This window comes from Perognathus longimembris, chromosome 11, assembly GCF_023159225.1.
Source record: "Perognathus longimembris pacificus isolate PPM17 chromosome 11, ASM2315922v1, whole genome shotgun sequence".
Classification (NCBI taxonomy): Eukaryota; Metazoa; Chordata; class Mammalia; order Rodentia; family Heteromyidae; genus Perognathus; species Perognathus longimembris.
The window spans coordinates 39498357-39512682 of record NC_063171.1 but is presented as its reverse complement, the minus strand read 5'-3'; the positions used below and the strand labels follow the sequence as shown (position 1 = coordinate 39512682).

Below are 14326 nucleotides of genomic sequence, written 5' to 3'. Positions count from 1 at the left end.
AAAAAGATTGAGTGACTTACTCAACTTGCAGACGAGAAAATGATGGAGGGCTGGTGGTTCAAACCTATAATCCTAGCTACTCAGAAGGTTGGGACTTGAGGATCTCAGTGCCCAGACCCTGAGTTCAAGCCCTAGGACTAGCACGCGCACACACACACACACACGCATGCGCGCGCACACACACACACAAAAGAGCTAAGCTGTTGCTCAGTGGCAAAGCACTTGCCTAAAAAGTGCAATGTTCTGGGTTCCATTAACAGTACCCCCCAAAAAAAACAAGTCAAACAGATCCTGAACCCTGCCACCTTTGCGAGTCCCATCCTTTAGACCTGTCCAGAGCTCCTTCAGGAAGCCCTGTTCCCCAAGCATGTTCCACAGTCCTTCAGTGAGGAACCAAGCCTCTTTCCATGGATTCTCAGGGAACCCAAAGGGAGGAGAGCTGCCAGAGGGAGGGGAAGGTCTGACTCACCATGCGGAACTGGGCCTGGGCTTGTTGTAGAAGACTCTCCTGTTCAGACTGGGCAATGCTGACGAAGATGCCAACTTCTGGGTTAAACTGCAGGATGCTGCCTTGTAGGCGGGCAACAAAGTGACCAAAGCTGCGGATGCAGCAGATTCGTACCATGGTCTGTGAAAAGGTACAGAAACCCAGCCAGGATGAGAGCAGTATTTTTTTTTTTTTTTTTTTTTTTTTGCCAGTCCTGGGCCTTGGACTCAGGGCCTGAGCACTGTTCCTGGCTTCTTTTTTGCTCAAGGCCAGCGCTCTGACACTTGAGCTACAGTGCCACTTCTGGCCATTTTCTATATGTGTGGTACTGGGGAATCGAACCCAGGGCTTCATGTATCGGAGGCAAGCACTCTTGCCACTACGCCATATTCCCAGCCTCGAGAGCAGTATTCTTTTGGCCCTGTCCCACCCCGACTCCTGACCATCACCGTCTTGCCTCCCCTTCTTTCCTGCCTCCTGGATGGCCTAGCCAATTGGTAGCAGGGGCTTTTGGGAAAGAACACAGAGGTTCACAGCCTCTGCCAAGGAGTAAGCCAGCAGGGCAAGGAGACTGCTAAAGGATCAGAAATCTAAGTCTCATGCTGAGTAAAAGAAAGCAAAGGGTGCTGGGCCTGAAGCAAGGAAACCTGAGTTCCAATACCAACTTTCTCTTCAAAATCTTACACATAAAATGTGGGGAAGTATACTGTATAAATATTTCCCAACATTTTTAGAAAGAAAAAAATTCTCCTTCCTCATAAAAATCTAGCTGAGCGCCAATGAAGGCTGAGATCTAAGGATCATGGTTCACAGCAAGCCTGGGAAGGAAAGTCCATGAGATTATTTTTTTCTTTCTTTTTTTTTTCTTCAATTAAATATGTTAGGTTAAGATTGATTTTTAAAGCATTTGCTGTATTGACAGTTATGTTGAGATTTCGGCCTGTGCCTTTATTTTTAAATTAATTTATTATTATTATTGCCATTCCTGGGCTTGGACTCAGGGCCTGAGCATTATCCCTGGCTTCTTTTTGCTCAAGGCTAGCACTCTGCCACTTGAGCCACAGCGCCACTTCTGGCCGTTTTCTGAATATGTGGTGCTGGGGAATTGAACCCAGGGCTTACATGTATACCAGGCAAGCACTCTTGCCACTAGGCCATATTCCCAGCCCTGTCCATGAGATTCTTATCTCCAATTAACTACCAAAAAAGCTGGAAGCATATCTGTGGCTCAAGTGGTGGAGCACTGCCCTTAAGCACAAAAGCTCAGGGACAGCGCCAAGCCCTGAAGTCAAGCCCCAGGACCAGCAAAAATAAAAAAATAAATAAAAATCTTACCTGGAACTCTAAAATATAAAACAGATTACAAAAAGCTGCTCTGGCTAAAGAGGCAGCCAGGGAGGGGCCAAGGAGAATGTGTGGCCTGTATGCTTGGCTTACCTCTGCTGCCCCCAGATGGCCTATGTGGTGACAAATAAAAAGGTCAAAGTAGGGCTGGGAATATGGCTTGCCTCATATATATGAAGCCCTGGGTTCGATTCCTCAGTACCACATATATAGAAAAGGCCAGCAGTGGTGCTGTGGCTCAAGTGGCAGGGTGCTGGCCTTGAGCAAAAAGAAGCCAGGGACAGTGCTCAGGCCCTGAGTCCAAGCCCCAGGACTGGCAAAAAAAAAAAAAGGTCAAAGTTGCTGGACTAAGCAGCCAGCACATCCCTTCCAGCTCTAGCTTTCTAGTGCTGTTTGATACTCAGCTTGGAAGGTTGACCCAGAAAGTTGATAAAGATTTGAAGCCTAACAGTAGAAATAGAGAAATAAAATGGTTCTACAACAGGAGAAACTACCCATAGCACACTGTTGAAAGAACGCCTGGTAAGACAGGGAAAGATCCACAGGCGGCAGCCCTGAGGACTTTCCCTGTTTTCATGGGGAGGAACTTCTTGTCCAAGCCCTATTATGTTGCTGTGTGTGTCTAACACAGAACTTGTAGCATAAAAAGAAATCGTCACCTCCTCTAAGGCGCTGAGCAGGGGTCGATCCGTGTCAAAGTTGAAGCGTCTATGAGCAGCCCGGAGAGGAGGCAGGTTGCGAAGTGCCATGTCCTCTGGGAGCAGGAGGCTAGCAGGCAGTTCAGGCAGTTCACAACTTTCAAGAAGATCCTGGACCTCCCGACATAAGACCAAGCCTGAGAAGAGAGAGGACACATCAGATCTGTCATGGGGCACTCTCAGTCAAGGGGACACAACCTTTCTTACTGGGAATTACCAGCCTCAGTATGGGTAAAGGAAAAACAGACTAAGGGAAGGGGAGACAGGTACACAAGGCCAGTCATATAGAACTCTTTTTTTGGGGGGGGTGGGTGGGTAGGAGGGGCAGCCCTGGGGCCTGGGTACTGTCCCTGAGCTTCTTTTGCTCAAGGGTAGCACTCTACCATTTGAGCCATAGCACCAACTTCTGGCCTTTTCTGTTTATATGATACTGAAGAATCAAACCCAGGGCTTCACACATGCTAGGCAGGCACTCTACCACTAAGCCACATATTCCCAGCCCATGTAGAGCTCTTTATAAGCTGGGAGATCAGAGGAACGAAACAGAGGGATGGAAGAATGACAGCTCAGGCTAAACGGGCTACCTGACAGGACAATTTTACATTGAATGGAAATGAGAGGAGAGGCTCTAGCAAACTGAGTCTCAGGTGTTAAGAGGAGGTGAGTTTTCCAGTTGGAAGACAGCAGGAGGGGATGAGCCAACAGATGAGCTCTGGAGGTCAACTGTCTGTGCCCACAATTGGAAAAGAAACACCAGTGACGAGTCTGGCTCCTAGGGTCCCCTCACTCAGCTCTTGCTCACCCTGCTCCTTCCCCAGGGAGCATACACTCTCATAGACTGGGTACTTGCCTTCAATAAGGCAGTGTTGGGGTGGAAACTGGAGAAGCCGAGACCACACAATGAGTTCTGTGTGCTGGGGCATGGATCACAAGTCCTATTAACCTCCTTACCCCAAGGCTGGGTTACGCGCTTGGAGGGGCCAATGATGGAGAAGGAAAGGAAAAGGCAGTGCCAGGGCCCCACTCACCAGACTCCTGAAGTTCACCAGCAGCTGGCAACAGATTCAGCAAGACAGACAGGCGATTCCACAAACTTTGAGAGCTCTGGGAAGAGAGGGAAAAGGAGGCCTTCAGCCAGGGACAGTACTGGAAAACAACAGTGAGCAAGACAAGCAGTTGGGATAATCTGGGGCTGTGTTCAGAGGTCTGTAGGGATTTGATAAGAAAATTAACCAAAGAACTGAAGGAGCTCATGAAGAATTTGAAAACTGGAAAATGGATCTATAAAAGGATGAAAAATGGGGACCATGGGCTTTGCAAAATCTTTACACCACCTGACCAGTTCACAAAGAGAAGACTGATAATCCAGGAAGGGCTTCCAAGACCTGGATAGTAGGGAAAATGGAGGAGGTGTCTTCTCTTTGTCTAGTACAAACTTTACTTTTAGCTCTGTACATGCCATCCTAGGATAGCTCTCCAGATGTAACCCATACCTCCTCTAATGACCAATGATTGAGGAACCAGCAATCTTCAGACAGAAGAAGACACCCAGGATGTGCCTGGCCCTGACCCAAACTCTCTCATCTAGCGAAAGGGGTGACCTATGTGGAAAAAGGTCTCTCACAGAAGTGGAAGTGAGAAGAAAGCAGCAGTCTCTTAATATAAGCTTCTGGGACTGAGAAGCTCAAGTTTGAGTCTCTGAATCTGAGGAGGAAAAACAGGTAGTGGCTGCAACCCTACTTAGCCACCATGGTGGCAAGCCTAACACCAATTATAACTCTCCTCGAGTTGCTCCTGCCTAGAACCTCAAATGTTGCTCCAAGTCTCCATCTCTTCTCTTGCTATCTTCTACTTGGTGTCTCTACCTGTCTGGATCCTTTAGTATTTACTGAATTTTCCCCTTGAACATAAACTTGTAATCATTATCATCATGGCCGGACATTGAGAATATAAAGCAGAATGAGCAGCTCTCTATGTTCTGGCCACAGGTCCTAAGGGAAAAGAATGCCTACACCTTCCCTGTAAAATGCATCAGAGCACAGAGCTGGTACATACTTGACACCATCTGATGGAATACCAAGGCCCCCTCCTAGCTTATCCCTTCCTCTAACATCATGGAACCTAACAAAGGCAGGAGGTAGAGGAAATACCTGTGCACACACAACGATGAGGTCAGGGTTAGTCCTCAGCCAGTCCAGGAAGACTTTCACAGCAGGAAGCAGACCCTCAGCCATCAGGACCTGCAGTTTCTCCTGGAGACTGCGTTCATTGCGACAGGAACGTCCACTGGACTCACTCCCTTCTGACTCAGAGCCCTCCTCAGAGGCTGGGGTGGAGATAGGAGAAAGAACTAGAGTAAAAAACAAACAAAAAAACAAAAAAGAATAGCGCTTGGCCACAGTCCTCAGCAATGCAGGAGTTACACTTCTACCTCACTCAGACACTCAGATTCTTCTGAGAATTCTGATATGAGAGGTGAGAAATACATTTTCAGATCCCTGCCAATTAACAGTTCCAAACCTACTAATTTGTTGCCTTTAAACGAAGAGCCTGGCTGGGAGTGTGGCTTGGTGGTAGAGTGCTTGCCTAGCATGCATGAAGCCCTCAGTACCACATAAACAGAAAAGAACAGAAGTGATGCTGTGGGTTAAGTGGTAGCCTTGAGCAAAAGAGGCTTAGGGACAGTGCGGAGACCCTGAGTTCAAGCCCCAAGATGGCCAAAAAATAAATAAACAAAGAGCCTGGTACCCTTTAGTGACTGATTATCTCCCACTCAAGCTAATTTGTGAGGTTGGTCTGTAACTATTCACTTGACCAATGTTTATGAAGTGCCTATTCTGTGCTGGAAGACATGGTTATCAAAAGAAAGGAAGTTGTAAGGGATGAAGAAAAGCAAGAGGGCCAGGGTTAAAACAATTTCTTCTAGCTCTTCTACTTTCTAAGTCGGAACACTGGGCAAGTCATCTCACCTCTCTCAGTAACAACTTTGACATTTCATTCACCTATAAAAAAATTCTTTTCTTTCCTTTTTTGTCGGTAATGGGGCTTGAACTCTGAGCTTGGGCATTGCTCCTGAGCTCTTCAACTCAAGGCTAGCACTCTACCACATTGAGCCAGGGCACCACTTCCAGTTTTCTGGTGGTTAATTGGAAATGAGTCTCACAGACTTTCTTGCCCGGCTGGCTTTGAACCACGATCCTCAGATCTCAGCCTCCTGTGTAGCTAGGATTACAGACGTGAGCCATCAGCGCCAGCTTGATCTGTACAAAATTCTTAAGTTTCATCCCCTGTTCTAGGCAATGTGTTAGGTACTAGGAGGTAATGCAGTCACAGAAATAGATAAGACATATGCTAAGCTGGGCACCAGTGGCTCACGCCTATAATCATAGCTACTCAGGAGGCTGAGATCTGAGGATCAAGGTTTGAAGCCAGGCCAGGCAGGGTAATTAGTAAGATGTTTATCTCCAATAAACTACTCAGAAAAAAACAGGAAGTGGCACCATGGCTCAAGTAGTAGAGCACTATCCTTGAGCAGAAGAAGCTCAGGGATAATGAATGCCCAGGACCAGAAAGAAAAAAAAAAAAAGACAAATGCTGATCTGCCCTCTTAAAGCTCAGTTTAGTTGTGGAGATGGATACATCAGCAGACTGCCTCATCAGAATGGAGAAGAGTGGAGGCTACAATGGAGCAGAGAGCCAAAGGAGTCTGCAGGAAGGAAACACATCTGGCCTTGAAGGAGTCCTATACCATGCTCATTCTTTTTTTTTTTTTTTTAGGGTCCTGGGGCTTGAATTCGGGGCCTAGGTACTATCCCTGAGCCTCTCTGTGCTTAAGGCTAGTGCTCTAACCCTTAAGCCACAGTGCCACTTCTGGCTTTTTCTGTTTATGTGGTACTGAGGAATTGAGCCCAGAGCTTCATGCATGCTAGGTAAGCACTGTACCACTAAGCCACATTCTCAGCCTCACTCAGCTTCTTTGGGATCATAGCTGGCATTGCACCACCTGAGCCACATCTCCAGTTCCTTCTTTTTGCTAGTTAATTAGAGATAAGAGCCAGGTGCCAGTGGCTCACACCTGTAATCCTAGCTACTCAGGAGGCTGAGATCTGAGGATCAAGATTGGAAGCCAGCCCAGGTAGGAAAGTCCATGAGACTCCAATAAATCACTCAGAAAAAGCAGAAGTGGTGCTGTGACTCAAGTGGTAGAGTGCTAGCCTTGAGCACATAGAGGCTCAGAGCCTAGGCACTGAGTTCCAGTCCCAGGACCAGCAAACAACAAACAAACAACTGGAGGTAAGAGCCTTGAGGATTTGTTTATTTGTTTGCCTGGGCTAGCTTCAAATCTCATGTTTCAGATCTTATCCTCCTAAGTATCTATGATTATGGGTGTGATTATAGCCTATAGGATTTTTTTTTGGGGGGGGGGGCGTAGGTTGTGGGGCTTGAACTCAGGGCCTGAATGCTATCCCTGAGCCTCTTTGCACTCAAGGCTAGCCCTCTACCACTAGAGCCATAGCCACAGCTCCACTTCCAGTTTTTGAGTGGTTAATTGGAGATAAGAGTCTCACAGGGACTTTTCTGCCCAGACTGGCTTCAAACCATGATTCTCAGATCACAGGCTCCTGGGTAGCCAGGATTACAGGTGTGAGCCAACGGCACCAGGAAGCCTATAGGATTATAAACCACCAGCACCTGGTTCTGATTTTTTTTCTCCTTTTGATGCTGGAGATTGAACCTGGGACATCTGAGTATTCACTATATCACCGAGCTTTTTAGTCTACTCCAAGTGGCTTTGGGGCTAATATTTAGGGGTCAGTAGGTAAGAAATGGCCAAGTGACAAGACTCGGGCAAGAAAAGAAAAATGTGTTTCAGAGGGAGAGCTTGCACAAAAGTATAGAGAAAAAAGTATTTAGAGTAGGAATGATTCTTCCATTACAGGAGTAGTATTAAAGTTGAAAATAAAATGTGTACTGTAAAATATACATAGTAACTTAATAAAAAAAAATAGATAAAGGGCTGGAGGAGTGGCTCAGCACTAGAGCACCTACCTAGCAAACACAATGCCCCAAATTCAAACTCCAGTGCCAAAGAGGTAAAAAAAAAAAAAAATCTAAAGCTGAGCAAGGTAGAACCTTCCTACTTAGGATGATTATTTCATTCCTAGTATGCTTTTTGTCCTTGAAATGAGTTTCTTGAAAGTAACAAATGTTTTGAGTTTTTTTTTTTTTTTACTTAATCAAACCTTCTAATTTGCTTTCAGTTTGAAAAACTTAGGCCCTCGGGGCTGGGGATATAGCCTAGTGGCAAGAGTGCCTGCCTCGGATACACGAGGCCCTAGGTTCGATTCCCCAGCACCACATATACAGAAAAAACGGCCAGAAGCGGCGCTGTGGCTCAAGTGGCAGAGTGCTAGCCTTGAGCGGGAAGAAGCCAGGGACAGTGCTCAGGCCCTGAGTCCAAGGCCCAGGACTGGCCAAAAAAAAAAAAAAAAGAAAAACTTAGGCCCTTAATATTCACTTATTAAAAGGTATGCAACAACAACAAAAAAGTTGAAAATAAAACAAGACTTAGAATCATTCAGCCTAGTGTCTGGAAGGCTCAATAAACGCTTACTGCTGCTGCTTCTACAAAGAAGATTCTCAGGAGAACAGTCTCACTGGAATCTATCACCCAGACAGGGGCAGGAATCTAACTTCCAAGAGCCTTGGAGGGACCAAATAGCATGGAGGAAAGGAAGCTGCAGCTTCAACTGTGAGGGAGAGTCCCAAACCCAGAAAGAAGTGTGGACTGGGAGAGGAATAAGACAAGGAAATGCACTGAATGCTGAAAATGAGGAAGCGGACACCCAGAAAAAAAACCTCTCGGGCTACATCACAGGCAAAGGACCAAAGACAAAGCAGCAAGAGGAGAAATGAGAGGTCACTCACAGAGACAGAGAGAACTGGCTTCTCCCAAGTAAAGGCCTATGGAATAAAGGTGTGGGCCAGAGCAAAAGGGTGCAAAGAATCTCAGGTACCTGGTTCTGAGGGTTTGTCCACATCTCCATTGACACAGGGTCTACAGCCAGCCAAATTGTGAGGTTCGGTGGTGGGCTGAAGGAGCAGGTTGCTAAAGGTAGGAGCCAGTCGGAAGCAGCGCTTGGTCTGGAACATCTGGGTGGACATGGCTTGCAGATTGCTGGCAATGCTAGCTTCACTGGGACCCAGAGGGCCATTGAGGGAATCAGAAGCCTCAGATTTGGCCCGAGGGGGCTCCAGGGCTGGGGACTGTGTCCCATCCTCATCATCCATATCTTCTAGGTCTGATCGAGACTCCTGACTGTTCATTTCTGAGTCTGTCTCTGCATCAAAAGCTGTGCCCCTCCCTTCCAGACTCTTGTCAGAGCCACTATCTGAGCCCTCACTGGCCCTGGCTGAGTCATGGCTTGAGTCTGATTCAAAGCCTTCACTCAGGTCACTGTCATCACCAGCTTTGGGTGGGTGGTGGCGGCGGCGACGGAGGCAGGACAGTCGGGAAAATTTACGGCTCTTTCGGCCCTCACCCACTTGGGCTGTGGGAGGAGGCTCAGGATCCAGTTCTTCCTCTTTCTCCACTGGTTCCTTAGAATCTGGTTCATCTGTGGAAGAGAAGTGGTCAGGTAGAACCAAGGAAAAAACTGGGGCCTGAAAATTCTTTTTTTTTTAAATTTATTTATTAATTGAACACAAATTTTTTTGACAAGTTGTGCAAAAAGGGTACAGTTACATAGTAGGGCAGTGTGTACATTTCTTGTGATATCTTACGCCCTGTTTTCTTTCCCTTCTCTAGGTCAGGTAGACATATATACAATATACAATGTATCAAGAACATATACAGGGGCTGGGGATATGGCCTAGTGGCAAGAGAGCTTGCCTCGTATACATGAGGCCCTGAGTTTGATTCCCCAGCACCACATATATAGAAAATGGCCAGAAGTGGCGCTGTGGCTCAAGTGGCAGAGTGTTAGCCTTGAGCAAAAGGAAGCCAGGGACAGTGCTCAGGCCCTGAGTCCAAGGCCCAGGACTGGCCAAAAAAACAGAAAAAACAAACAAACAAACAAAAAGAACATATACAGTAGCCACGCGGCCAGTGGGGCCTGAAAATTCTGTAACACTATCTTCTAGCCAAAACTGGATTCCCTTCCTTATTCCTCATGCCCCAGGCAAACTTTTTCAGTCAGGACTTTCCCTGATGTCTTACCTGTGCCATCACTCTGGAATGCTGGGACAGGGTTCTCGCCCTCTTCTAGCTCAGCTTGCAGGCGTATGTTGACATGATTGACAAGATGGGAGAAGAGGGCCAGGGTGAAAGCGATGGCAGCACTGTACTGCTTAGATCCTGAAGCCATGAAAGCATGCATTAGGGGTCCAGGGCTTTTGACAAGGGCCATCAATCCCACATCTCTGAATGAAAGAACTCATCCTGTGTACCTTCATGTAAGAATATCTCTTGTTCTGGCTCATCCTACCTGGCTTTGAGGCTTTTCCTGATAAACCAAGAGCCTTCATATTCAGCCGCGCCCCTCGCTCCCTTCCAAACAGCTCTATATATACTTTGCCAAAAAGGTTTCTAGAGACATCTAAGTACCCTTGGCAGCAAGGTCTGAATTCTGTGTAGGTCATCAGTGAAATGTGCTGATGTGAATCTTGGCCAAATGTGTGCAAATCTATGAAAGTATGGAAAAAGAGGGAATACATGGCTCCCTTTGTTCATTCACAGGTCTTATGGAGTGGGTTCCCTTGGCTCTCACTCTCTAAAGACAGGTGGTGACACAAGCAGTGAGAGAACTGCTTGTAAAGGGAAATTCATATATAAAGAGCTGCGGGGAAGTGCAGTGAGGACCCCAGTGTGGGAAAAGAGGGACATGGGGAAAGTTACCTGTTCTCTTTAAGCTATGTACACCCATAAGGCAAATGATGACCATCTGAAAGATGAGCAGGTCCGGAAGGAAAGCATATCCACTCTCGTACTCCTCCTCATCCTCGCTGGCCAGGCTGAGGTTGGGTGAAGAGGGCAGGTAGAAGAGACAGAGATTGAAATCCTCCAGGACAGATTGGCAAAGTGAGGTCAGCTCTGAGTCCATGGAGCTATGGAAGAGCAAACATAATAGCAAAGGTCAGTGGTGGAGTTGAAAGTGGTAGAATTGGCAATACAAAATTCAGAGAAAAGGCTGGGATCTAGCTCAGTGGGTAACTCCTGGCCTGGCAGGCACAAAGTCCTGAGCCCCCCACAGGAGGACTAAGGGAAGGACTAATGGATCAGGCAGAGTAGACTTCAGAGTAGGGGGTGGGGAAAATGCTATACTGAGGTCAAAAGAAGGCAAAATGAAGATACAGCTCAGTGGAAGAATACCATCTAACATGTGCAAGGCCCTTAATTCTCAGCATTTCAGAAAAAGAAAAGAAAAAAAAAAACCACACCACAAATCAAGGGCTGGGAATGTGGCCTAGTGGTAGAGTGCTTGCCTAGCATGTATGAAGCCCTGAGTTCGATTCCTCAGTACCACATAAGCAGAAAAGGCCAGAAGTGGCACTGTGGCTCAGGTGGTAAAGCACTACCCTTAAGAAGAGAGGCTCAGGGATAGTGCCTAGGCCCTGAGTTCAAGGCCCAGGACTAGCCAAAAAACCACCAAAAGCATCCACAAAGCACATGGAACAACATGGGAAGAGTGTAGGGTGGGCTTCCTATTCAGTCACTCCTTTAATATCTATTAACACTCACAGTGTCAGAGTATGACCTACCAGGGGGTTTAAGACAAAATAGCAAGGAGAGCCAAGGTCAAACTTAACTGTTCTCTAAGGGCTAGAGAATTTCTAGTGGGGGGCAGAGTTCAAAAGGCCATTCTAGTTCCCATGTAAACCAATGATCATGGCTGGGGCTCACTGGACAAAGTTCATACACTTGCTCTTTAGTTTTATGCTGATACTGGAGCTTCAACTGAGTGCCTTGTGCTCTTGCCTTGCCACACTTCCACTTACCTGCTTTTGGGCTGCAAGAGGCTCTGCAGGTACATAAAGTTCACCAGCAACCTTTTAATGTCTTTACATCTGAAATGAGAGGAGCCCAAAGTACACAATGAGTGGCTCCACAGTCCCTGTGGTCAGTCCTACTACAGTTGTTACAGAAAGCCCCTCCTTCCCACAGGCCCCCTTACCGCTTTTTGCTGGGAGACAGTTTCCGAGTCTCACACTTCTTCAGCTGGTGGTACATTTTGGCTGCCTTATCATATAGCCTCTTAAGGTTCCCATAAGCTCCCTCAAAAGACACTTCTGACTGGATGCTGAAGGAGACATGGGGGTTAGCTATGAAGTTTAGGCAAGGGAAGAGGTGGAAAGGGGAAATGTCATCTGCTGCGGCTTTAGGGAACAATATTACTCATAAATGTAGGCTGTTCCTTGTACATACTTAGAGTGTCCTGAGCTATCTTTTCTGATAAAATACACAAACAACTTTAAGATTAATCTGAGTAAAGATGATGCCCTATTCTCAGAAGACAATCCTATTCTTTTACAACCTAACTCACCTCCACACTGAAGTATATAGTCTTCACTTTGTAACAGTATAAGTATTTGCTTGCATTATTTCAGTTCAATCTCTAACATTCAAACAAAACTATATAATGAGCACAGTATCCCCTAATACTGCTTACATTTAAAGATGAAAGCCAGACGATGGTGGCTCACACCTATAATCCTGAGATCTCAGGATCATGGTTCAAAGCCAACACCGGGCAGGAAAGTCTGTGACAGTCTTATCTCCATTTAACCACCAGAAAACGGAAAGCGGTGCTCTGGCTCAAAGTGGTTAGAACACTACCACACTTATCACTCTACCACAAAGTGAAAGAGCTCAAGGCTCAGAGTTCAAGCCCCATGACCAACCGGCGGGGATGGGGAGAAAGGGGAATGAATAAATGAATTCTGCAGTTACAAGTAACAAGTACAGTGTTGACACTCACACAGCTGACATGGTAGAGCTGTCTTTTTCTCCCCCCTGTAATAGGGATTGAACACAGGGTCTCATACTTGCTAGGGAAGCACTCTACACCACTTCAGCCGTACTTTCTTTTTGCTTTAGTGATAGGGTCTCATGCTTTTGAGAATTTTGACTAATTCTCAGTCAAAGCTGCCAGGCCCAACAAACGCTAACCATGCCTTTTTCCAGACACCAGGCTTGTGCCATCATATCCTATTCCTCTCCAATTCTATCTCATTGTAAAACCAATGACCTTGGAACACTGTGCTTTGTCTTTTTTTTTTTTTTTAATAGTACTAGAGATTGAATTTGGGGCCTCACCAACATGCTATCACTCAAGGCACACCCCCAGTTTGTTTTTCAAGATAGGGTCTTCAGCTTTTGCCCAGGCTGTTTTGGACCTCAATCCTTCTACCTACATCCTAGGTAGCTAGAATTACAGGAGTGTAATACTATGCCCAGCTTTGTTTTGGGAGAGAATCTTGTTAACTTTTGCCTGGGTTGGCCTTGAAGTGTGATTCTCCTAGTTTCATTTCCTAAGTAGCTGGGATTATAGGTATGTACCACTATATTCAGTGCTGTCTTATTTTCAAAACCAATTTTTAAGTTATAAAAAGTGAAGTATGGGGAACTGAAGCTGTAGCTCAAGTGGTAGAGTGTTACCCATGAGCTGAAGATCTCAAGGACAGCGCCCAGGCCCAGAGTTCAAGCCACATAACCAACAAGAAAAAAAAAGAAAAGAATGTTATAAGAAAATGCATTGGGGCTGGAATGTAGCTTAGTGGCAGAACATGTACTTAGGCAAGTGTGAGACCTTGGGCTCAATTCCCAGAAAAAATAAACAAGAGTAACACTGATCAAGATGCACTGCACTCTTAAACTGATATGCTGAATTGAAACCTCTTTGTAAGCTACTTAATTTTTTTTCTTTCAGTGCTAGTCCTGGGTCTTGAACTCAAGGCCTGAGCACTGGCCTTGAGCTTTTTTTGCTGAAGGCTTTTATGAGTAGTTTATTGGAAATAAGACTCTCACTGACTTTCCTGCCTGGGCTTTCAGTTGGCTTCAGATTCTCAGATCTCAGCCTCCTGAGTAGCTAGGGTTACAGGCATGAGTCACCAGTACCCAGCAAGAAAAATTTTTTTTAATTGAAAAAAACAACAACACTAAATACGGGGGCTGGGGATATGGCCTAGTGGTAAGAGTGCTTGCCTTGTATACATGAAGCCCTGGGTTCAATTCCCCAGCACAACATATACAGAAAACGGCCAGAAGTGGCGCTGTGGCTCAAGTGGCAGAGTGCTAGCCTTGAGTAAAAAGAAGCCAGGGACAGTGTTCAGGCCCTGAGTCCAAGCCCCAGGACTAGCCAAAAAAAACCCACTAAATACGAAAGGACTGGGTACATTCCTCAAGTGGTAAAGTACCTACTTAGGGTGAGATTCAATTCTATTATGGCATGGAACTAATATGCACACACACCAAGAAATACAACTGTGATAAATTTAAAATAGTCACAAATTCTTTGGCAATCTTTCTACTGAGAACTAGAGTCTGTATCTTTCCCTCCTTAAATCCTGTGGCAGGAAGAAGAGCTAAACAACAGTTTTGAGAAATGAAGTACTATAGGACTGGAGGTTTCTAGGCACAAGCCCTGTTAAACTTGCAGATCTTTCTTCCAATTCAATACCTGTAACTTTGAGCCACTGCATGAGAAGTCCATCGACAGCTGGGCACTGGTGACTCACACCTAGTTGCTCAGGAGTCTGAGATCTGAGAATCGTGGTTCAAAGCCAGCCCAGGCAGAAA

At 46.1% G+C, this 14326-nt stretch overlaps 1 protein-coding gene and 1 long non-coding RNA gene across 3 annotated transcripts in view; one reads left to right on the top strand and one right to left on the bottom strand.

Annotated features, from left to right (window-relative positions):
- Positions 1-14326, bottom strand: part of Smg5 (SMG5 nonsense mediated mRNA decay factor) — a 36467-nt gene that overhangs the window by 9159 nt on the left and 12982 nt on the right. The window contains exons 8-16 of one of the 2 annotated variants that reach the window (XM_048356556.1): positions 11703-11828; positions 11527-11595; positions 10427-10635; positions 9749-9886; positions 8547-9146; positions 4680-4879; positions 3558-3633; positions 2491-2666; positions 470-628 (exon numbers count right to left, since the gene is read on the bottom strand). In XM_048356556.1, coding sequence (XP_048212513.1) covers positions 470-628; positions 2491-2666; positions 3558-3633; positions 4680-4879; positions 8547-9146; positions 9749-9886; positions 10427-10635; positions 11527-11595; positions 11703-11828 — 1753 coding nt within the window. The remainder of the gene's footprint in view (positions 1-469; positions 629-2490; positions 2667-3557; positions 3634-4679; positions 4880-8546; positions 9147-9748; positions 9887-10426; positions 10636-11526; positions 11596-11702; positions 11829-14326) is intronic. The other variant, XM_048356557.1, reaches the window with a different exon arrangement.
- Positions 1819-2484, top strand: LOC125359068. Its single transcript, XR_007212479.1, has 3 exons — positions 1819-1966; positions 2164-2222; positions 2267-2484. It is a non-coding gene; the product is annotated as an uncharacterized LOC125359068 (long non-coding RNA).